This window comes from Equus przewalskii, chromosome 14 (genome assembly GCF_037783145.1).
Source record: "Equus przewalskii isolate Varuska chromosome 14, EquPr2, whole genome shotgun sequence".
Classification (NCBI taxonomy): Eukaryota; Metazoa; Chordata; class Mammalia; order Perissodactyla; family Equidae; genus Equus; species Equus przewalskii.
Genome location: NC_091844.1, coordinates 27,057,646 through 27,082,957, shown reverse-complemented (window position 1 = coordinate 27,082,957; position 25,312 = coordinate 27,057,646). Strand labels below are relative to the sequence as shown.

Sequence of the window (25,312 nt, the reverse complement as noted above, 5' to 3'; positions counted from 1 at the left end):
TTTATTGAAATGTGACAAGTGCCTACAATAGTTGCATAGTAGGGCTTAATAAATATTTGTTGAATGGATGGATGGTCAACTGGTGACTCCCCACAAAGACCACTATTAAAAACCTGTTGACCAAGCAAAACTGATTATTACTTACTGCAGCAAGGAAAACACCACGTGGCAGGGTCAAGGGGGAAGTTAGGGAAAGATATTTACAGAGTTTTGGAGTCTGAGCTCACATGATTTACAGTAGGTCTTTCAAGACAGGGCACTGGTTGGAACTGAGCAAAATTCCTGACATAATAGTTTCGGATTGGTGGGCATAACAAAGTGAGGCTCTTGAGGCATGTTTTTACCATCAAATTGTTATCCTGATAAGTGAGTTATCAGTAGGTTTGGGGTGGGGCTGGAGACCGCACACGCACACAACCTATGTTAGCTATCTATTGCTGTGTAATAAATTACTCCAAAATTTAGCAGCTTAAAACAACAAATATTTATTATTTCACAGTTCTGTGGGTCAGGAACCCAGGGGTGGCTGAAAATTTGTATTTCTTTTTTTTCAAATTTATTTATTTATTGTGAGGAAGATTAGCCCTGAGCTAACGCCTGCCACCAATCCTCCTCTTTTTGCTGAGGAAGACTGGCCCTGACCTAACATCCAAGCCCATCTTCCTCTGCTTTATATGTGGGACGTCTGCCACAGTGTGGCTTGACAAAGTAGTGCATAGATCTGCACCTAGGATCTGAACTGGTGAACCCCAGGCCGTCAAAGCAGAATGTGCAAACTTAACCACTGTGCCACTGGCGCGGCCCCAAGAGATTGCATTTGTAACACGTTCCCAGGTGGCACTGATGTTGCTGATCCAGGGGCCACACTTGGAGAATTTTTTCTCTTTTTGGTTAGTAACATCTCTCTTTTGGAGTATTCCAATAGTTTCTTGCCTCCTATCCATTTTCTAAACACAAGCAGAGTGATCTTTCTAATTTTACTTAGAAATAGTTATTGAGTGTCAAGCACTGTACTAGGCATGGAGGATGCAATAATGAGCAAAATAGGCAAGAATCCTGATGTCACAATAACCTGAGGCAGGGCATTTGCTTGGAACACCTTCTTCCTCCCTTGGCTGAACATCAGGTAATGTTGTTCATGCTCTCCTTTCCATGAGTGTAAGAAGTACCATAATTAAAGTTCTATTCCTGTAATCAGCTCTCAAAATGGTTGAGTCAACCCTGTGCTCCTTGATTTTGTTCTATGAAGTTGTTTGGTGGAATAATTAAAACTCCAGCTTGTTCTTCACTCTAAGATAAGGTCAGAGTGGCCTGATGGATGTTGGATAAGCAGGAATATGGGCGAAAATGAGATAAGATTCTTCAGGCTCATGCTTTCAGTTTTGTAAAACTCTACAAAACCATTACTTCATCTTTAGAGGGTGAGGCAGAATGATGGCGTGGAAATTTCACTAAGTTCTCTCCTCCTCCTGTGAAGGTCTGTCTTTTATTTCTGTGCCACTACCTATAGGACCAGTCCCATCAAGAGTGAGGGACTGTCTCTCCTCCCTTACTCTCTTAAAACTGTGAAGTCTGCTTTTAGGGTAGGCAGAAAAAGCCTAGAATTTTGCTAATCTGAAACTTTGGTTGTATAATTCTTTAAGATAGGATAAATCTTTGTTCTCATTAAGAAAGCTAGAGTTAAAACACAAGACTCTGTCTCTCCTCACAGTGCCTTGACTCCTGCCCTCGAAATGTGGCCTCCTTTCTCAGGCTGACATAACAGCTCATATAACTTCAGGATGGCAAAGTAGAGTACATGGGACAGGCTTCAGAGGTTGGTTGCCTTTTTGAGAATTTGATTTTTAATCCCAGGGTTAATGAAAAACTTTGGAAGGCTTTAAACTGGAGAAAGACATGGACTAGGTATGCATTTCTGAACCATCTTTTTTGGTTACTATGTGGAGAAAGACTGGAGGGAACTGGAGGGAAGAAGCCCCATGAGAAGGCAGTTGCCGTGGCTCATCCCGAGGGGAAAGGATGGTGACCTGCATTAGGGACATGGACGGAAAGATGAGAAAGTTCTTGCGATATTTATGGTGCTAAGTGACAAGTGTAGTTTTAGGAACTTTGCCTAGGGAGAGAGAGGGAGGAATCAAGGATGGCACTGAGATTTTTGGCTTTAAGCAACAGATTGGATGCTAAAGCCATTCCTTGAGATAGCCAGTACTGGGCAGGAGGTTTGGAGGTGAACGTGATGATTCAGTATGGACATGTTGAGTTTGGGGTGCTTTGAGACATAATTCAACTGGAATGACCAATAAGTAATTAAATAATCACATCACTCTGACTGTGAAATCATTCCAGTGGCTCACCATTGCCAAGGGTACTGTTAACTTATGAAAAGAGAAACCACTTTAACAGGCAAACCGTTTACTTGGGATCAAAAAAATGGCAATTTGAGGTAGAAATCCAAATAGTGTTCTGATTACAGGAGAGGGGCTCAGGGCTTTTATGGAAAAAAAGGAGGAAGATAAGGTGGGTTGTATTGAAGAAAAGTTCATTTGTGCTAGATGAGGTAATGGTAGGTTTACACTTCATAGATTGCATAGATTGGCTTGAGATTCAGTCATCAGGCAAAAGGCTAGACTTGCACTTCATGATTGGTTAGCAATTTGGTCTTCAGCAAAGTCCAGTTTCATCAATCCTTACAAACAGGATAATCTTGTCCTTATTGACTTCTTGGAATATTAGTGATTCGGTCCAGTTTAGAAGATAAAGAAAACAAGAGATGCAAGGCAATCCCTCTGAAATGGCTGCTCCAGCTCTATTTTAATATGGCTCCACTCATGTCATCTTTCACAGTACAAATTCCAGATTTCTTAACAAGATTTACTATTTATCTTTTTTGGTTTTATCTCTGCCACCTATCCCCACCTACAGTTGCTCAGCCCAAACTTAATTTTAGTTCCTCAAAAGGAGAATACTCTTTTTATTTTATTTTTTAAAGATTGGCACCTGAGCTAACAACTGTTGCCAATCTCTTTTTTTCTCCCTGAATCCCCCCAGTACATAGTTGTATATTTTAGTTGTGGGTCCTTCTAGTTGTGGTATGTGGGATGCTGCCTCAATGTGGCCCAATAAGCGGTGCCATGTCCGTGCCCAGGATCCGAACTGGTGAAACCCTGGGCCGCCAAAGCGGAGCATGTGAACTTAACCACTCAGCCACAGGGCCGGCCCCAGCTCTTTTTATTTTTGGTTGAGGAAGATTCGCTCTGAGCTAAGATCTGTTGCCAATCTTTCTCTATTTTGTATATGAGCCACCACCACAGCATGGCCACTAACAGACAAGTGGTGTAGGTCTACTCCCAGGAACCAAACCTGGGCTGCTGAAGAGGAGCACACCAAACTTAACCACTAGGCCTCTGGGGATGGCCCCAGGATAATACTCTTGATATCAAACCTCTTAATCACAAGTTCATGTGCCCAATGCACAGCAAGCCAAACACTGAGACATCTGTGCTTGGAGATGGAGAAAGGCCCCACTCAAGTTGGCCAAGATGAGAAGGTGAGAGGATGTTTCCCTCAAACCTACCTTCACCAGAGCAAAAAGCTGCAGGGTTTTGTAGAGCTAAGGGGCTTGGCAGGAGATGCTTCAGAGAAACAAAGGGGTCACTCCTGATAAGGCCCTGAGCAATCTGCAATGGCTGCTGTGGGCCCAGCCATCTGATGATCCCAACCTCCCCAAAGGCATTATCTTTCTTCTGCAAAACATACAAATCCTCAAGACCTGAATCATCCCTCAAGTTAAACTGGAAAACAGCAAATTGACAAAGTTCATAACAAGGTCAAAAGGCAATCATGTTCTCACTGAATATCTACAGGTACCTGACTTCAATTTCACTCTCTTTAGTCTCAGGGACTGTGTGCCACCTGTTCTGTCAGGAACTATTTTCTTTTCCTTCTTTTGCATTCAACAAAGAGTGAGGGCCAGGCAGATTCTAGGTGCTGGGATAAAATGGTGAGCAAAAGACGACCTTGTCCATGCCCCGGTGGAGTTTACAGTATACTGGCCAAGTTAGACACCGATCCAATAATTACACAGGTAATTAAAAATGGAATTAAATTAAAATTGCAAATGATATCAGAGCTCCAAATGGAAGTTACTAGTAAGGATGAGAGCCTATAGTGGGGTTTCGACTTGGTGAAGTCCTGCCTGAAAACATGAGTGGAGTGTAAGGCTAATTTTAAGGCATAGGTAGGTGAGCCATCTCTTTACAAGACAAAGGAAAGAAAATGTAAAAAATTTAAAATGGTATCAGTGCAGGTGGGGTCTGGTTATTGGGTGATCCCATGACTTTTAGATAAGAATCAGAGATAAGGCCATCCCCCCTTCCTCCTGGTGCAGAGGGGGAGGCATGGAGATTTCCTTCACAAACGCAAATGTCTCTCCAAGGGCAAGCAAACTCTGCTCCTCGGAGCCTGCTTCTCATCGGCCGTTTTAAAATTAACCAGCCTAAAATCCTCATCACTGCCTGAGAAAATGAAGACAGAGTTGATCCAAACAGGGAGGAAAGCATTCTAGGCTGAGAGAACGCATGCGTGGAAGGGCATAACTTGGCACATTACGGGAACAAGAGAAATATGCATTTTCCCTAAGATATACAGGCTAGAGGACGGGAAAGGGGGGTGAGGGGGTGGAACTTGGCTAGTTTGTCCTGTAGCAGCCGCCATTCGACTGCAGGTGGCCACGACCTTGTCGCACTGGCTTCTGGGAGTTGTAGTCTCTACCTAAGCGAGCCGGCATGGCGGCGTCCATTGCAGGGTGCTGCGGAGCCGCAGCGGGCCTGGCGCGGAGCTTCCGAGCCGCCACGGCGCTGCTCCCTGCGCCGGCCTCTTTCGCCTGCCGTAAGTAGAGCGGGGCTTGCGAGCCTGGGCGCAGAATGGGCTCAGGGCCGGGCTGGGAGGAGGCGAGCCTGGAAGTGCGGGGCGACCTCAGCGGAGGCCTCTCGTGGGACGGGAGTTGGGGGAGACGGCCGGGCTCCGCGGGAGCGCAGGGCAGGCCCGAGCAGCCTTGATCTCTGTCGTCAGTGCCTGCAGGGGCCCGCTCGGGGTCGGCCAGGCAGCAGAGCACGGGACCTGCGGAGCCTGGCGCATTCCAGCCGCCGCCGAAACCAGTTATCGTGGACACGCGCCGGCCGCCGCACCAGAGGAGCAGGTGAGCCCGGACCTGGGCGCGATTGCGGCTTTTGGGGTCTGCGCGTTCGCTCTGGGGGTCCCAGCACTAAGGCGGGGGCTGGAGCTGCCCCTGTGTGAGCTTGTGTGCAGGACTCGTGAGCCGCGGACCTGAAAGCGCGCTCCACTCTGGCTTGCCTGCCTCGTTCCTCCCGACCCGGGGTTGCCCTTTGTCTGCCGTCTTATAAAATCGGAACTTCAAGTAGGGCTTCCCCAGATTTGAAGTTTTTTTTCTCCGAGGTTTGCTCTGTATCAACAGTGTTCTCTGAAGTACATCGGATTTTACCTATTTACCTTCAGGAGCCGATCTTTCCTCTCCTGGGTGGAAAGGCATTGGCCAGAACGCCCCGTGTTTTAGTTTCTTGGCAAGTGCGGTACAGTGGTAAAAATTTCCGCAAATTTGTGTCTGAAATTTGCTCTTCAAAACTGTGCTTACAACCCTGATTCACTTAAATAAATGGTGGTAACTTTGGAGGGACATGTAAATTTAGTGGCGTAGGGATTTGCGGAAAGTATTTCGGTAGAATTGTAGAACAACCTTATTAAAAAACCAGTTTTAGGAGGAAAAACTTGGTGTGATTTTATGCCTTCTGTAAGAACTCTAGGTTGGTGGTTGGATTATCTGTGTGTGCCTGTGTGTGTTTAACATTTCAAATATTCTGTAATTCTAAGTTGAAATAAGCTTGAATTTGTGGAACAGAGATTCAGAAAAGATTTTTGTGTACAACTTTTAAGGTGGAAAAGGAGTATCTTAGTGGCAACAGTTAATACAATTCAGTTCAATAGGAATGTGATTGTATAACTACTTTGGAAAACAATTTGACAAAATTTAGTAAGTTTGAGGTTGTGTATACTTTTCCACCCAGAAGGTATACAACTTAAAGAAAATGATGTGTGCAAGGTGACATATACAAGAATGAATACAAACAGTATTGTTTATAACAAAAATTTAGAAGCAGCCTAGATACCCGTCAGTAGCTAAATAGGTAAATACATTCATATAACAGACTATTATACAGCAGTGAAAAATGAATGAACTTGAGCTAACATGGATGATCTTCACAAATATGATGTGTGAAAAGAAAACCTGCAAAAGAATAGATACAGAATTATAACATTTTTGTGTTGCCCAGACATACATGCATACGTACAGTATAAAAAAGTGTGCAGGGAAAATTTTTCACTTTCACAGAGCAATCAAAGATAGATTTCCTGATAGCAGTACAAGCTGACATTACGTGTCTCCTTACATGGCAGAATAAGATTACATCATCACCTCTATGATATTTCTACCAAGAATGTTTAATCTTGGTCTAGGCATGTGGAAACAGTAAACAAATCCAGAATCCAGGGATGGTCTATAAGACAGTAGGCTTTGACTCTTCAAAAAATAGAAAGATGGGGAATAGCACTAGTTTAAGAGACAGACAAGCAGGTACAGTGTGTGAAGCGTAATTGTAGCTTGGCTTGGGCGAGAAACAGCTATAAAAGACCTTTTCCAGGACAGTTAGGTACATTTAACTATGAACTATATATTAGATTATATTATTGAATTAATGCTGAAATTCCTAGGTGTCATAAAGGTATTATGATAAACGTAGGAGAAAGTACTTATTCGTAGCAGATGCCTTCTATAGTGTTAAGGGGTGAAATGCCTTGCTGTTTGACATTTTCAAATGGTTCAGGAAAAACCTAGATATAAAGCTAATATGGCAAAATGTTGGCAATTGGTGAGACTAAGTGAAATATGTATAGGTGTTCATTGATTTAACATTTTAACTTTTTGGTAGGTTTGAAAAATTTTAAAGTAGGAAATGAAAAGGAAGAAATTCATAGGAATAATAATCACCAAATTTAGTTAATTACCTGTAGTAATTGACTGTGGGGGTAGGGAGGGGCACACAGGCACTGCAACAATTTATTTCTTGACATGGATGGTAGGGACATGAATTTTCGTTATAATGTCATTTATACTTTTCTATACATTAAATGTAATGAGTTTAAAATCAGTTAAAGAAGAGAATAGTGAGATTATTTTTAAAGTCAGTTTGCAACCGATGATTTATATGTTTATATCTTTTCTAACATAATTTACTTAACATGTGCAACTCAGCGTGAGACCTGTGGTTATGGTCTCAGGCTTTGGAGTCTGACAGACATGCCCACGTTTAAATCTTGACTTGATACATTTATAGCTAATATAATAATAGGTCAGTTATTTACCCTCTCCAAGCTTCATTTTCTTCCTGTGTGGAAAGGAGATGATGATACCAAATCCACCTGGTGGTTGTAAGGATTAAGTCACGCTGGAGATGTTTAATAAAGCTTTTAACACAATGCTAGGTGAGTACTCAGGAGTTGTTAGCTGTTTTCGTGAACAGTGACAACAATTTTAGAAATAAGATCGATTTTTCTCATTTAGAGAAGGAAGATTAAAACACATCAACATTATAATTTTTCAGGTTTTTTTCCCCTAAAGCAGTAGTTTCTCTTTTAAGTTTGCTTTTAATTCTTTCTTTCCCTCTGCAGGTTCCTGAGTCCTGAATTCATTCCTCCAAGGGGAAGAACAAATCCTCTGAAATTTCAAATAGAAAGAAAAGATATGTTAGAAAGGAGAAAAATACTCCACATTCCAGAGTTCTATGTCGGTCAGTAAGAGCTGGATGCTTTTATTTTTAGGAATTGGAGGGTTACTTGTCTTGACATAGACAAGATTGTTTTTCACATATCTGGGTTTTGTCCAAAAGAGGTATTTATTTATAACGTTATTAAAATATTTAGAAAGTGATGAAGTTACCTGGCAGTGCTGTTTATTTTTTCCCGCATCGCATGGAGAAGTTCACTTCTCTTTTGCTTTGTAGGAAGCATACTGCGTGTTACCACGGCCGACCCGTATGCCAGCGGGAAAACCAGCCAGTTCCTGGGGATCTGCATCCAGAGATCAGGAACAGGGCTTGGAGCTACTTTTATCCTTAGGAATACTATCGAAGGACAAGGTAGGTTGCATTATTTTGATTTTCTGGGTGATGTTATCTCAGGATTCTATTTTGTTTTCTGGGTCCTGGGATGAGATATCTGGAGCTTGAAAGTGACAGGGGGCTCTGAGGGGTGACACGAAGCCTGTGGCCTAAGAATGGCATGAGAACTGAGGTTGCTGATTAAATACAGTTGGCGCTCTGCTTTCTCTTGGAAACTTCTTTTATTACAGGGACGACACTGTAAGAAGTAGCCTTTCCAAACTCTGGCAGCATCACAGGAGGAGACAAGTGGGGTTATAATAAAGCAGGGTGGGGACGTTCATTTTAGAGTAGATAACCCAGGAGAACATCGAGATAAATATCGTGACGTCCTTAGAAGTTACTTTTTCCTAAAATGAATGCTCCCATTTTGTTTCATATTATGACAGTCATCACAATTATTACTATTGTATAAGAATCAGGAATTTAAAAACAGGCAAACTTTTTTTTTGCTATGCCTAATAAGGCACAGGCACAAGTGGTAGAATTCTGGAAAGCTTATGAATCAAAATGGCAGGAACAGTAGAGTTTTCATACGTAAAAGTTGTATGCTTCATGATCGCCCATTGTGAGTTACGATGTTCAGAGAAATTGAACGCGTGTGAGCAGTTGCTGTCTCCTCGTCCTGTGATGACCTGTGGGCCGTGCAGGTCGGCACTCAGCTGCACTTGACTGATCACAGAGACTTGTGCCTCCAATCAGGTCATGTACTTGGAGGAGCCTTGTAATAGAAAGACATGAGCATAGGTGTGAGTCAGGTGGACCTGGGTTTGATTTTCTTCCTTAAAATTGATATAATAGTAGTTTTTACTTCTTAGGTTGTGGTCAGTTGGTTGTGATATTGTGTATGAGGTACTGGACACAAAATGCTCAAAAAATGTTAGCCTCCTCTTGCCCTTCTCTAAAGTCCATTTTGACTATTGTAACCTGCTTCGACCTTCCCCATCCATACTCCCTTCTTTGGTGGTTCTTTCTAGTCCACTGGCTTTAGGTACCATCCATATGATGATAACGTTCCAAATTTATATCCTGAACTTGACCCTTTCCAAGTTCTAGAATTGTATATACAACTACCTATTCAACATCTCCACTTGGATGTCTTAGAAGCATAAGAAAAGTTCAAAACAGAACTTTTTATTTCCCCTCACAATGTGTTCCTCTCAGTTTTTGTATTTCCAAAAACGATACCACTGGCCACCCATTTACTTAAACCAAAAATTTAGGAGTTATTTTTAATTACTCTCTTCACATATCCACTCAATCAACAAGTTTTCTTGGCTTAATGTGCCAGAAATTTATCCCAATTTTGTCTGTCCATCTCCGTTGTTCCCACTCTCATCCATGCCACCACCGTCTCCTGCCTGCCACTGTGTGGTGGCACAGTTTACTTTCTCTAGTTTATTTTCCTGGCCCACCAAGTTACTATGCTCCAGCCAAGTGGGCCTTTTTCTGGTTCTTCCAACATGGCAAGTTTGTTAAGACCCCAGGGCCTTTGCATTTGCTTTTCTTTCTGCTTGGAGCATTCTTGGCCCTTTATAGTATCAGTTTAAATATCATCTTTTCAGAGAGACTTTCCTGGATATAGTATTTAAAGTTGCCCCCTCCCGAGTCACAATGTCATCACTCTGTATTGTCTTCACTATATGAAATTACCTTGTTGGTTTGTTTATTTATTGTTTGTCATCCACTAGAATGTAGGCTTTATGACAGGAGAAGTATCATACCTATTTTGGTTTTGCGATAGGCACAGTTCCTAAATCAGTGCCTGGAACAGAACAGGTGTACAGTAAATATTGGATTAAATCCTGGTATTAAACGCTAGATGCTAACAGTGATCCTATATATCTGTATTTCTCTTGGGATTATTCCAGGAAACCTCAGAATACACTCTTGCCCTTAAGTGTTTGAGGATACAGATGATATGTATTAAACTATTCCTTGTAGCATTTTGGAAACACTCAGGACTTTACCTAGCTTGTTTTATATGCAGGACCCCAGCGCATTAGAAAACCTAGGCCATCCCTAAGAGGAGCTTCTAAACCAGAGTTAGAACTTTAAAAATTTACTCGTTCTTTTTGCATCATTGACCCTGTTGCTCTTAATGTAGAAGATGAGTTTTAATGTAAGTAATTGGGAAATAATCAAGAACGTGACAGCGTGAAGAATTTACTCACTTTCTCCAAGTTAATGCTATCAGAATTGAAGAGATATTTGACTCAATATATTTATAGAGACGTTTTTCTTCAGCCTTTATCATTCTTATTCAGATTTTCTCACTTGTTAATCTACATGAATTTTAGTTTATTCCTTTAAATAATTTTCATCTTAAAAATTACAAATTTATGTCACATTTCCTACGTGCAAAACCCTGTGCTAGTTACATTATGAAATACCTTTTACTGTCGTATGAGGCGTATTCAGGCATCTGGATTTAGATTGTAAGCATATGTTTTCTTCTTTTTTTAAAAGGTGTTGAGATTTGCTTTGAACTTTATAATCCTCGAATCCAGGCGATCCAAGTGGTCAAATTAGAGAAACGGCTGGATGATAGTTTGCTGTACTTACGAGATGCCCTTCCTGAATACAGCACTTTTGATATGAATATGAAGCCGGTAGCACACGAACCTAACGAAGAAGTTCATGTTAATCAGGTATAAGTTGTACGTTTGGAACTGAAAATTAAGTATAAAATAAGGAAGAATCATCTTAATGAAAACTTGTAGAGGGATTTTGCTTATGACTGTCAGCCTGATTTATTCCTTTTCTTGTATCTTCCTTAGCTGAAAGTGAAAATGAAGCCTAAGCCCTGGTCCAAACGCTGGGAACGCCCAAAATTTAATATTAAAGGAATCAGATTTGATCTTTGTTTAACTGAAGAGCAAATGAAAGCAGCTCAGAAGTGGAGTCAGCCGTGGCTTGAGTTTGATATGATGAGGGAATATGATACTTCAAAAATTGAAGCTGCAATATGGAATGAAATTGAAGCATCGAAAAAGTCCTGATTCTGAGGATGAATTTGGTCATTGCAGAGAATATACTGACTCTCAGAGGATTTTTTTGGAGGCCAGTTTAATTTCATATGTAAGGATGTAGTCATTAAATCAATTAAGCATTCATTATTTTATGAGTACTGTTTTTAAAAAAATAAAATTATCACACTAGTTTATTATTTAAAAAATGTATAATGCCCAGTGGTCTCATGTTCATTCTTTTAGTAGAGGCAAAGCTACAGTAGTAGGGTCAAACTGTTACCGGAATGCTCTTCATTGAGCCTGGAATCTGAACAAGGAAGTGGGTAGGGTGATTTTTTAAATTTGTGAAATAAATCATTAATAGGGAAAAGTGTATGATTTCAAGAGTAATAAAATGAAGATTCATGTACCCACCATCAGGTTAAGAAGTAAAACATTTAGTAGTATCTAAGAAGGTTAAGAAATAGAACATTTACTGGGATCTCAGAAGACTCCTGTGTCTGCACTTGCCCCTCCCCACCCCCAGATGTGGACACTGTCCTGACTTTGTGTTCATCATTCCCTTGCATTTCTTTTAGTTTATTACGTACATATACATTCTTAAACAATATATTTTGTTTTGAAAAACCTGTTGGCAGGTATAAAAGGACAACATTGTCATTATTACATGAATGCTGCAGGGAAAACGTCAAAGTCTTCGGGTCATAGTCTGGCTTCAGTTTCCCTGAGAGTTTACAAAAATCACCTTTGAGGAAGTTCATGACTAAGGTCATGAGTGAGTCCTGCTAAATAGAAGGCTCACTGCAGGGCATCTGGCAGGGCTTCAGTGTGGACTGGGTAATTGACATCTGGCAAAAATGTTAGTGGAGTGTAGACTGCTATATTTGCTGATTGACAGCTCATGATGAATCAAACTTCAGCTCATAGGAGTAGGTTAAAACAGTACCCATAGGATGATGTGAGTGTCCCTGGTCATCCGTGTAGCTGAGAATAGAATGGAAAGCTGACATGTATTCACACGAGGTAAAAACCACCCTATGGATGATTTGGGCCAGGCTCACCTGGGCGTGCTGTTCCTCAGCTTAAAAAGAGTACAGTTCTAGCATGGGTCTTGATGAGGGCCCCCCTCAACCTGTCTGTCTCCTCTATCACGCTGCTCAGACCTACCCTCTGGTGCCTAGCTATTTGGGAATTTGCATTCAGTCCTCTCCTGTGTTGATCTTTCTGGATTCTCGTTTTTCATTTTATTGGCTGCTAACTCATTTTGGTGGAGCACATCCTTTGGTAGCCTCTAGAGGAAGTCTGTATGGAGGTAAATTTTTGAGACTTTGCTTGTCTTTTATATTTGATTGAACTTGTATAGGATTCTAGGTGGGAGATAGTTTTCCTTCAGAATTTTGTTGATACTGCTCCATTGTCTTATTTCCGGTTGTGTTGAGAAATCCAAAACCATTTTGATATCTGCTCCTTGTGTGTGACTTGAAAGCTTGTAGACTACCTTGGTACTCAGGGTAATGAGATTGTATAGGATGCGCCTCCTGTGGGTCTGTTTTTATCCATTATGTTGGGCATTTGATGAACCCTTTTAATATGGTAACTCATATCTTTCAGTTTTGGGAAATTTAGTGTTCATTGATTTCCTCGCCTCTGCTTTTCTTTCTGGAACTGTTATTTTGATGTTGGATCTCCAGGCCTGGATCTCTGTTTCCTACCCTCCACTCCCCCATCTCTTTGGTTTTTAATTCTTTAATTCAATATTTGAACTCTTTTTTGCTGTCATAATTTTAAATCTCAGAGGCCTCTTTTTGATTCCTGAAAGTTCCTTTTCTTTTAAGTACGCTTCGTATTTTTTGTTCTTGTCTTTGGATTTATTCTGTTACCATCGAGGATGTTTGTGATACTGTTTGTGTTTTTTCTTTTGAAATTGTTTTTCTGCAGCATCTGTTTCTTCCAAATTTCTTTTTTCTGTGTGTATTTATTTCTTGTTCTGTGTTTTAGGCTTTTCTGGGACATCAAGCAATTCTTGCCTGTCTACTTCTGGTTGAATAGTGGACTAAAATGCTAGTTAGAAGCCTTGGACTTGTGGGAAGGGGCTGTCTTTAGGGTTATCCGGGTGGACGTCTTTTGGGAGTCCCCTCCTCCATGTGAATGTCTTAGTTTGGTCAGATTCTCCAGAGTAGAGGTTTCCAATCTTCCTGGAGGGTAAGGGTCTGTCTGCCAATGTTCTGGGAGCCATATAGGGGAAGAAGGATGGGATTTCTGGCGTTCTACTTGTATATGGCCATCTCGTCACCCCCCCCCCACCCCCAAACACATGCTTTTAGATTAGTACCCAGTGTGTGCAGTCCAGAAAACCATGTTTTGACTTCTCTGGAGCATAAACCTCTGGACTTTTGCTGGTGTGGAGGAGGGCCTGACGAGTCCTGGTGGGGGATGGGGGAAGGGATATTAAGGATATAACCTCCAAATAGTTTTTATCAGGGTCTCCTTATTTTAGCCACTGTCCTTCACCCCCAGTTGTGAGGTGCTGGATCTGCTGACTGGACGGTTCTGAGGGATGAATTGGGTTGCTTCTCACCTTTCTCCACTGCTGGCTTGATTTGCCTGTCTTTTTCTTTTCCTCCCCAAAGCTCCAGTGCATGGTTGTAAGTTTGTAAGTGCCTCAGTTGTAAGTCAGTCTAGTTCTATGTGAGCTGCGGCCCTAGCATGGCAACTGACGGGTGGTGTGGTTCTGCTGCCAGGAAATGAACCCAGGCCGCTGAAGTGGTGAGCGCCGAACTTTAACCACTAGGCCGTCAGGGCTGGCTCTCATTTGCTTTTCTTGAGTCTGCTACCCATCCATGTGCTTCTTCAGCTTTTAAAACTTTGTTCTGGTTGTTTCTTGTCCTGTTCTCTCCTGTGGTTTTATGTCTCATCTATATGCTTTTCAACATTTCGTGCTACTTTTTCCTTCCATGTGTTTGTCTTTTTCCCTGTGGCATATTTTAATGGTCAATTGAATAATTCATCTGACAACCTATTTAGCCACTTTTCTGGTAATAGATTTCTTCTCCTAAAGAAATATTCAGATATTAACTCTTGGGGTTCTCAACATTCAGTGCTTCCTTGATCTTTTTCACTAATGATACACAGCCATGTAACTACTTTCAAAATGTAATGGATATACCATCATTCACTTATTTAGGTTACTTGCTGAGGTAGTCTCTCAAAATAAAATTTTAACGAGCCTGTATCCTATGTTTTTCTTGTCTTTTACTTCTCAGAATATAACCATTAAAGCCTGTTTATTTTTTTCAGCTTGATAAACACACTTCAACCTTCTTGGTAGAAAGGCAGATCAATGATACCTTTCAAGTTCTAAGGCTGTGCAAATATATGATCAGCTCATAAGTACATGTGCTCATAACAACACAGTGATCATGTTTTTCTACTGTTAAGATTATCTTTAAAATTCTTGTGAATTTCCCCCCAGAAACAAAGCAAATCTTAATACATTAAATGTGTGTAGTATAACAATTTTTATTGTGGGAAGATATAGATAACATAAAATTTGCCATTTTAACCAATTTTTTTTAAAGATTTTATTTTTCCTTTTTCTCCCCAAAGTCCCCCCGGCTTTGTATATTTTTAGTTGTGGGTCCTTCTAGTTGTGGCATGTGGGATGCTGCCTCAGTGTGGCTGGATGAGCGGTGCCGTGTCTGCACCCAGGATCTGAACTTGTGAAATGCTGGGCCACCAAAGCAGAGCGCGTGAACCCAACCACTCGGCCACGGGGCCGGCCCCATCATTTTTAAATGTACAATTTCAGTGGCGTTAATTACATTCACAATGTTGTGCAGCCATTAACACTTTCTCCAAAACTTTTTCATCACCCCAAACGAAAACTCTGTAACCACTAAGTAATAATTGTTCCTCTCTTCCTCTCAGTTCCTGGTAAGCTCTGATCTACTCTTTCTGTATGAATTTGCCTATTTTAGATATTTCTTATAAGTGGAATCATACAATATTTGTACTTTTGTGTCTGGCTTATTTCATCTACTATATTTTCAAGATTCATCCATGTAGCATGTATTTCCTTTTTATGGCTAAATATTTTACTGTATACGTATACCACATTTTATTTATCCATTCATCTGGTGATGAACACTTGGGTTATTTCCATCTTTTGCTTATTGTGAATGATGCTGCAATGAACATTGACATATAAGTATCGATTGAGTAGCTGTTTTTATATACTTTTAAAATATACTCCAGGTATATACCCTGGAGTGGAACTGCTGGATCATATCATATTTTAAAATTTTTCTTGTAATTTCCTTGATCCATTGGTTATTAAAGAGTGTGTTTGTTAATTCCCACATATTTGTGAATTCCACTTTTAGTTTGTTACTGATTTCTAGCTTCATTTTGTGGTCAGGGAAGATAGTATGATTTCAACCTTTGAAATTTATTGAAAATTGTTTTGTGGCCTAACATATGGTCTATCCTGGAGAATGTTCCATGTACGTTTGAGAGAAATGTGTACTGTGTTGTTGGGTAGAGTGTTTTATATATGTCTGTTAGGTCTCACTGGTTTACAGTGTTGTACAGGTCTCCTGTTTTCCTTGTTGATCTTCTGTCTAAATGTTTTATCCATTTTTGACAGTGGAGTATTGAAGTTTCCAACTATCCTTGTAAAACTATCTAGTTCTCCCTTTAATTCTGTCAGTGTTTGCTTCATATATTTTGGGGCTCTGTTATTTGGTGCATAAATTATATTTATTATATCTTCTTGATGAATTGACTTATTAATCTATAATATCCTTCTTTGTTTCTTGTAACAATTTTTGGCTTAACAGTCTGTTTTGTCTGATATTAGTGTAGCCATCCCTGCTTTCTTTTGGTTACTATTTACACGAATATTTTTTTTCCATCCTTTCACTTTCAACATATTTGTGCCTTTGGAGTTAGTCTCTTGTTGGTGGCATATAGCTGGATCATGTGTTTTTGTTTGTTTTTTATCCATCTTGCCAATCTCTGTCTTTTGTTTGGAGAGTTTAATCCATTTACTTTTAAAGTAATTGGTATAGGGAAGGACTTCTGCCATTTTGTTATTTGTTTTCTTTATGTCTTATACCATTTTTTCTCTCATTTTCTCCGTTACTGCATTCTTCTGTGTTAAGTTGATTTTTTGTAGTGAAACATTCTCATTCCCTTCTTGTTTCCTTTTCTGTGTATTTGTTAAATGTTTTCTTTGTGGTTACTGTGAAGATTAAATTTAACATCTTAAATTTATAACAGTTTAGTTTGAATTGATACCAATTTGACTTCAATAGCATTACAAAAACTTTACTCCTATGAGGGTCTGTTCTCCCTTTATGTTATTGATGTCACAAATTACATCTTTTGTATATTGTGTGCCTAGTAACACAGATTTATAATTATTTTGTATACATATGTATTTTAAATCATGTAGGAGATACAAAGTGGTTACAAAACAGTATTACAATAATACGAGCTTTTTTATTTCTCCATGTGTTTACCTTTACTGGAGATCGTTATTTTTTCATACAGATTCAAGTTACCTATGTCTAGTGTCATTTCTGCCTGAAGTACTCCCTTTAGCGTTTCTTATAGGACAGGACTAATTGCAATGAACTCCCTCAGCTTTTATTTATCTGGCAATGTCTTTATTTCTCCCTCATTTTTGAAGGACAGTTTTGCAATATAGAATTCTTGGTTGACAATATTTTTCTTTTAGCATGTTAAATATGTCATCTCACAGCCTTCTGGTCTCCATGGTTTCTGATGAGAATTGGCTGTTAATTTTATTGAGGATCCTTTGATCATGAGGAATTGCTTCTCTCTTGCTGCTTTCAGGATTCTGTCTGCCTTTGTCTTTCAACACTTTGATTATAATACATCTTGGTGTGGGCTTCCTTGAATTTATGCTGCTTGAAGTTCATTGAGATTCTTAGATTTGCAGATTCATGCATTTCATCAAATTTTGAATATATTTGGCTGTTACTTCTTCAAATATTCATTCTGCTCCTTTATCTCTCTCTCCTTCTGGGATTCATAATGCATATGTTGGTCTGTTTGGTGGTGTCCCATCACTTTCTGAGGCTGCGTTCACTTTTCTTTATTCTTTTTTCCTTCTGCTCCTCATACTTGATTATTGTAATTGTCCTGTTTTCAAGTTTGCTGATTCTTTTTTCTGTCTGCTCAAATTGGCTGTTGAATTTCTCTAGTGGATTTTTAATTTCAAGTATTGTACCCTTCAGCCTCAGAATTTGTTTGGTTCCTTTTTTACGATTTCTATGTGTTGATTGATATTCTTGTTTTGTTCATCTGTTCCTTTTCTAATTTCCTTTAGTTCTTTGTCGCGTTTTTCTTTAGCTCTTTGAGTATATTTGAGACAGTTGTTTCAACGCCTTTGTCTGTTAATTCTGATGTCTGTGCTTCTTCAGAGATGGTTTCTATTTATTTTGTTCCTTTGAATGGCCATACATTCCTGTGTCTTTGAATGTCTTGTGCTTTTTTTTTGGTTAAAAACTGGATATTTAAATATTATAATGTGATTTTGGAAGTCAGATTTCTCCTTCTTCCTCAAGGTTTGCTTTATTTTGATTATTGGACCATAGTAGTCCATTTGTTTACTGACATGTCCAAACTGTTTTTACAAAGAATGTATTCCTAGGTGTGTGGTCACTGAAGTCTGTTCCTTAACTTGTGTTTTCACAGATTTCCTTGAAAGCTGGAAGGTAAAACCAACACACCCCTCCCAGTCTTTACAGATTGTTTCTTTCTTAGGGTACTCCCTCAATACTTATCCGGGCTTGCACTAAACCTAGCAATTAGCCTGAGTTGAAAACTTAGGGGCTTCTCAGGTCTTTTCTGAGCATGCTTCTTACTCTGGACATACATGTGGCTTTCTAAATTTCTCTATACATGCTGTCAAATATCCTAATTTCCCAAGGTAACTACCCCCACCCAGCTTTTTCTCCCAGGTCTTAGGTGGTCCTACTGTGAATCTCAACCATAATCTTTTGACGCAGGCATTTGTGTGTTAGTTTGCCTTACGCTGTTTTCAAGCAATGCCTGCTGCTTTTCTGGCCTGAGTTTTAGGTCAGACAAAAGAGATGAGTGTTTTGCTTCAGTCCTTTGGGTAGCCCACAGATAGTCTAGAATAGACATAAACAATGATTTGTGAATAAGGTCTTCTCTGCTTCCTCTAGAAACAGGGTCCAAGATCCAACACTGAGAATGTGGCTGCCATTTTAAAGACTGCTGCTGCATCAAGGAGGAGTTGGGAAAGGGCAAGGAAACATGCAACAAAGCTTTCCTCCCATTTTTTCCCCCTCCACCCAGTTTTACTGAGATATAATTAACATACAGCACTGTGTATGTTTAAGGTGTACAGCACAATGATTTGAGTTTCATATATTGTGAAATGGTTACTACAATAAGTTTAGTTAATATCAATCATCTCATATATATACAAAAAAGAAAAAAGTGGTTTTTTCTTCTTGGTGATGAGAACTCTTAGAATCTACTCTCTTAACACCTTTAAAGTGGACCATACAGCCATGTTAACTATAGTCATCCCGTACGTTATATCCCCAGTACTTATTTGTCTTGTAACCGGAAGGTTGTATCTTTGCCCACCTTCACTGAATTTCCCCAGCCCCCACCCACTGCCTCTGATAACCACAAATATGATCTCTTTTTCTACGAGTTTTCGTTTGTTCATTTGTTTTGGTTCCACATACAAGTGACATCATATAGTATTTGTCTTTTTCTGACTTATTTCACTTAGCATAATGCCCTCAAAATCCATCCATGTTGCAGGATTTCCTTCTTTTTTTATGTCTGAATAATATGTATATTATTTACATATATACATATATATATTTATATATATCACAACTTCTTTATCCATTCATTTTCAATGGACAGTTAGGTAGTTTCTGTGTCTTAGCTATTGTAAATAATGCTGCTATGAACATGGGGGTGCTGATAATTCTTTGACATAGTGTTTTCATCTCTAACCAGAAGAATTTTCATTCTACCTACCAAGAAGTAGAATTGCTGAATCACATGGTATTCTATTTTTAATTTTTTGTGGAACTTCCATACTGTTTTCCATAGTGGCTGTACCAATTTACAATCCCACCAATGGTGCACAAGGGTTCTCTTTCCTCCATGTCCTTGCCAGCATTTATCTCGTCATTTGGATGATAGCTATTCTGACAGCTGTGAGGTGATATCTCATTGTGGTTTTGATTTGCATTTCCCTAATGCTTAGTGACGTTGAGCACTTTTTCAGGTACCCGTTGGCCATTAGTCTATTTTCTTTGAAAAAATATCTATTTGGGTCCTTTGCTCATTTTTTAATTGGATTACTTGTTGTGTTGCTATTGAGTATATGAGTTCTCTCTATATTTTGGATACTAACCCCTTATCAAATATAGCATTTGCAAATATTTTTTCTCATTCTGCAAGTAAGTTGTCTTTTCATTTTGTTGATTGTTTTTGTTTTGCTGTGCAGAAGCTTATTAGTTTGATGTGGTCCCACTTGTTTATTTTGTATTTTGTTGCTTGTGCTTTAGGTGTTATATCCAAAATACCACTGCCAAAACTGATGTCAAGGAGTGGTTTTTCTATGTTTTCTTCTAGGAGTTTTACCATTTCCAATCTTACATTTAAGTCGTTAATCCATTTTGAGTTAATTTTTGTGAGTGGTGAAAGATAGGGGTTTAGTTTTATTCTTTTACATGTGACTATTAATTTTTCCCAGAGACTGTCTTTTCTCCATTAAGTATTCTTGGTTGCCCTGTCAAATGGTAGTTGACCATATGTGTGTGGGTTTATTTTTGAGTTCTCAATTCTGTTCCATTGGTCTATGTCTGTTTTTATGTCAGTATCATACTGTATTGACTACTATAGTTTTATACATTGCTTAAAATCAGGAAGTGTGATGCCTCCTGCTTTGTTCTCCTTTCTCAGTATTTCTTCAGCAATTTGGCATATTTGGGTTCCATATAAATTTTAGGATCGTTTTTTCTCCTGTAAAAAATGCCACTGGAATCTTGATAGAGATTGCATTGAATCTACAGATGGCTTTGGGCATTTTTAACTATTAATTCTTCGAATCCATGAATACACAATATCTTTATCTTTATGGTTGTCTTCGACTTCTTTCACCAGCGCCTCGTTTTCAGTGAACAGATCTTTCACCTCCTTGGTTAAATTTATTCTTAAGTATTTGTATTGTTTTTGATGCTATTGTAGATGGGATTGTTTTCTTTCTTTATTTTTCAGATAATTCATTGTTAATATGTAGGAACTCGACTGATTTTTGTACATAAATTTTGTATCCTCCAATTTTGCTGAATTTGTTGATTAGATCTAGGAGTTTTTTGGTGGAGTCTTGAGGGTTTTCTATATATAAAATCATGTCATCTGCCAATACAGCTAATTTGATGACTTCTTTTCCATTTCTGATGCCTTTTATTTCTTTTTCTTGCCTAATTGCTCTGGCTAGGATTTCCAATACTACGTTGAATAGAAGCGGTGAGAGTAGGCACCCTTATCTTGTTCCTGATCTTAGAGGAAAAGCTTTCAACCTTTTACCATTGAATATGATGTTAGCTGTGGGGTTGTCATTATGACCTTTATTATGTTGAGATATGTTTCTTCTATATGTAATTTGTTTTTATCATGAACAGATGTTAATTTTGTCAAATGCTTTTTTGCATCTATTGAGATGATCGTATGATCTTTTTCTTTAATTCTGTTAATGTGGTATATCACATTTATTGATTTGTGTGTCTGTTGAACCATCCTTGAATCCCAGAAATAAATCCCACTTGATTATGGTGAATGATCTTTTTATTGTGCTGCAGAATTCGGTTTGCTAGTGTTTTATTGAATATTTTTGCATCTCTATTCATCAGGGATACTGGCCTGTAATTTTCTTTTCTTGTAGTGTCCTTTTCTGACTTTGATATCACGGTAATGCTGGCCACATAAAATAAGTTTGGGAGTGTTTTCTCCTCTTTGATTTTTTGGAAGAGTTTGGGAAGTATTGGCATTACTTTTTCTTTAAATGTTTGGTAAAATTTACTAGTGAAGATATCTGGTCCTGGGATTTTATTCTTCGGGAGATTTTTGATTGCTGATTTAATCTCCTTACTAGTAATTGGTCTGTTCAGATTTTCTATTTCTTCCTGATTCAGTCTTGGTAGGTTGTATGTTTCTAAGAATTTTCCCATTTGATCTAGGTTGTCCAGTTTATTGGCATATATTTGTTCATAGTTTTTTATGATCCTTTGTATTTATATGGTATTTAGTTTTTTGTATTTTGTTTTTGGTGAGGATGATTAGCTCTGTGCTAACATCTGTGCCAGTCTTCCTCTTTTTGCTTGAGGAAGATTGTCCCTGAGCTAACATCTGTGCCAGTCTTCCTCTGTTTTGCATGTGGGATGCTGCCACAGCATGGCTTGATGAGCAGTGTGTAGGTCTGTACCCAGGATCCAAACCTGGGAACCCCAGGCCGCTGAACTGGAGCATGTGAACTTAACCACTATGCCACTGGGCTGGCCCCGGTATATGGTATCAGTTTTAATGTCTCCTCTTCATTTGTAATTGTGTTGATTTGGGTCCACTGAATTTCCTGGCCAGATGGGGCCACCAGTTTTGCTCTGCAGGTAGGGCAAGCTGTGGGCTGTACTCCCTGTTCAAGAGCCAAAGTAGGCATGCTGCTGGATAGGGTAGGTAGCTTCCCACGTGCTCTGGATAGGTTCTCTGGTTGGAAGGGCTGAAGCGTGTATTCAACTATGGGTGAGGCTAAGAATTAATTAGTTTCCCTGCTGGGTGGCTTGACAAAACCAGATCCAAGGTCAACAAGGCCCTTTGCAGTTTTGACTCAAGCTGAGCTGTGCCCCAAGTTCCCTGGCCAAACAGGGCGCCTGGCTTTCCCTGAGGACAATCAGCTGTGCTTGCCAGAGTCTCTGCTGGCATGTTGCTGGGCTATGCAGTTTTCCAGTTGTTCTGGCCGGGCCTTCTGGTCAGATGGGGCCGGGAACTATACTCAGAAGTGGGCAGGCCTATGAATTAGCTCTCCTGCCCAGGTGGATTAGGTGATCCAGTGCCAAGCAGCCTCCCATGTGTTCCTAGTTAGGCTTTCTGCTTAGGAGGGACCAGAAGCTACTTACACTCAGCAGTGAGTGGGTTTATGAATTAGCTCCTCTGCCTGGGCAGAGCAGGGTGACCAACTCCAAGCCTGGAAAAGCTCTTTGTGGTCTTGACTCAAGCAGACCCACACCCAAAGTGCTCTGGCTGAATGGTGTCACTGGCTTTGCTCTACAGACAGTTGGCATTGCCTGCTGTACTCTCTGCCTGGGCTACGCAGCTTCCAGGTGTTCTGACTAGGCTCTCCGTGTGAGGTAAGACCGGAGTTGGACTTCCAAAAATCAGCCAACAATGCTGGGGGAGCTAGATGTCCACCCTGGGGTCTCTTCCCACGGGAGGAATGATAGGCACAGGCAGGAGACCTCTTGGCGTGGTGCTGGCCTGGCTGCGGGGACGGGCAACGTGGCCAGCGTGTAGCCGGTCCCCTTACCCTTCTAATGCAGTCCATCCTGGTGTCTGTGGTGCTGGGGGGTGCTTTAGCCTCACCCCTGTGTTCTAGGATTTTCTCAGTGGTATCTTGTCCACTAATACTTATTAGTTGTTCTCGCGATGGGGAGCGAAGTCTGTAAAGACCTATGTCACCATTTTGGTGACTTCTTTCCATTTTAAAGTTGCCTTTTTCTTGATTCAGTTTTTGCTTCATTGTTATAAACTTTTGACTTTTCTAGAGTTCTAAAAAAGTTGGTTGTGACTGTTCCTGCTTGGTTTTCAATTTTTCTGTGGAAGAACAAGATCGTGGATCTGCCTACTCCATCATTCTACTCGTGTGTGTGTTGTGTTTAGATCTCCCTTTAGCACTGTGGTTGGACAATTATTAGCTTAAAATAAAGAACTCCGAGTCTTTTGTATAACTCAGAATTCAAAAAGTTATTTTTCCTATTAGAAATAGAAAAATGATATATATATATATATAAATATTCAGTTTCTGGGATAGGCCAGTCTGTGCCCAATAGAAGGGCTCCTATATTCCAGACACTTGCAAGGCATCTCATGTCCCTTAATGTTCACAAAATCCTTGTGAGACAGGTGCTTTTACTGTTTTACAAATGAGATCACTCCGGGGAGGTAGGCAGCTTATCTAAAGTGGCACAGGAGATAGGTGGGGAGGCTAATGTTAAAACTCAGAAGTGTCTGAGTCAGAGCTCTTTTAAAATCAGTTTAAAAAAAGTCCCCAGACTGTATCAGAATATGATAGGAAGGTGGGGGATGGTGTTAGGGTTTTAAAAAGCTCCTGATGTGATTCTGATGTACAGCTAGTTGTGAGAACAATTGCACTTAACATCCTGCCTCCCATAGGAACAGCAGAACAGAGATGAAATTCAAGGCAGGTCATTTTGCTCTAAATTAGGCAGCTAACCAAAATGCCCAGCTACTGTTTTCAGTGAAGGCAGTAGAATGTGACCACCTTGTCTTAGTTTGCTGGAGACTTCCCCAATTTCAGCACTGAACATCCTGCATCTTGGGAAACCCCTTAGTCCTGGCAAACTAGGATGGCTAGTCACCCTAACAGCCAGATATTTATACAATTTAGTTATCTGTAATAGCCTTTTATGATTTAAAAGTCCTGGATGTGTTCCTGAAAATTAGAGCACAATAGTGAAGTGTTTATCCTATGTCTTCCTTTATGACTAGCCTTAAGAAGTCCAAATGCATCTAGGAACATTCTGCATTTTTCAATGAACGAGCTATCAGTGGTTCTAACTTTCTCACTTCACAGAGCCCTTAGTTTTGCAGAAATTTTTAAAGGACACCGCCTAGGCCAAAAGAAACACTTAGTGCCATGTATTAACCATTTAGGTCCAAACATTTTAAAATAATACAGATAAATTAAAAAAATTTTTTTTGCATGCATCCTTAAATCATAATCACAAATTAGGATGTGTGTATCTGTTGGCCTCTAAGTAATTTACTAAACCTTGGAATCAGACTGGACACTACCACTCTTCCTGTTCCACATGGCATCTCACGGGTACTTGCTTTATATCACAGCAACCTCTGAAAACCCAGCTTCACAAATACCTGTCTTCTAGAGTAACGTAACACGATCGAATGCTGAAGCTGGAAAACCTTGAGCTGTAAGTTCCAGTGGTTTCTGATGGGTGTCAAGTACTGCTGTCCCCCTTGACAATGTAAAATGTACTACAATGCCTCTGTGAGTTCACAGGGGTGACCTAGGGCATCTCGGCACAGTTTGGGAACTGTGGATCTATAGGCATTTAATTCTGTCATGCAACTATTTACATGAAAATATTCAAATGAATAGTCAACCTGAATGCTCTTTTGACATTTAATAAAAAGCCTATGAAATCTGTATTAACAAACATTAATTCACATTTCTCTGGACTAACTCTATGAGCCTTGAATGTTTAAGAGAATACTGTCAACATAATTTAGTGTTAATGATTGTCTTACAGAATCTTGCTGGGACACTTCTGGTTAGCAGCTTATACTGAATCCCTAACATGAAATAATCCAGTGCAGTCATTCTAAGGCTCTGTTCATGATGGAAATTTGCTAGCTTTAGGTTTGTTTGGGCAGAAAAGGGGTTAAGAACCACTGGTCTAATGGACTGGGTATTTAAAAACAAAAATATCTCTGGCTATCCCTATCAGTTGTCCTCAGTTAACATCCACTGATGACCTCTGAAACAGTATCATGAAGGGTCATTTAGTGTGGTCTTCAGTGGTGCTCAGACTATTGGTAACACTGTCAGAGATAGTTCACTATTCTAGACACTTGTCTGACCTATAAGGTATTTTAAAAATTTGATGCATAATGTACAAAATACACAGATCTTAAGTTTTCTGTTCGAGTTTTTAATACCTGAATACACCCATGTACCCACCATGCAAATCAAGCTATAGAGCGTTTCCATCAGTACTGAAAGCTTCTTTGTGTCTCCTTTCATTCTCCCATCATTTTAGATGTTGTCTG

At 39.8% G+C, this 25,312-nt stretch overlaps 1 protein-coding gene across 2 annotated transcripts; it reads left to right on the top strand.

Annotated features, from left to right (window-relative positions):
- The first annotated feature begins 4,728 nt into the window (after window positions 1–4,728).
- Window positions 4,729–11,416, top strand: MRPL19 (mitochondrial ribosomal protein L19). 2 transcript variants are annotated; one of them, XM_008525573.2, is made up of 6 exons: window positions 4,729–4,887; window positions 5,080–5,197; window positions 7,744–7,862; window positions 8,076–8,210; window positions 10,701–10,882; window positions 11,012–11,416. In XM_008525573.2, exons 1-6 carry the CDS (start codon window positions 4,785–4,787, stop codon window positions 11,231–11,233), a joined length of 879 nt encoding a protein of 292 aa, XP_008523795.1. In that variant the 5' UTR covers window positions 4,729–4,784; the 3' UTR covers window positions 11,234–11,416. The 2 variants fall into 2 exon arrangements, with proteins under 2 accessions (XP_008523795.1, XP_008523794.1); XM_008525572.2 differs by having other exon boundaries at window positions 4,753–4,887; window positions 5,071–5,197.
- Window positions 11,417–25,312: the final 13,896 nt, after the last annotated feature.

What these genes read in the sequence shown, in the direction of transcription:
- MRPL19 (XM_008525572.2), top strand. Translation starts at nt 4,785, where the DNA reads ATGGCGGCGTCCATTGCAGGGTGCTGCGGAGCCGCAGCGGGCCTGGCG. An exon ending in GCCGGCCTCTTTCGCCTGCC is followed by an intron (nt 4,888 to 5,070) that starts GTAAGTAGAGCG and finishes CTCTGTCGTCAG; the next exon opens with TGCCTGCAGGGGCCCGCTCG. An exon ending in CATTCCAGAGTTCTATGTCG is followed by an intron (nt 7,863 to 8,075) that starts GTCAGTAAGAGC and finishes TTTGCTTTGTAG; the next exon opens with GAAGCATACTGCGTGTTACC.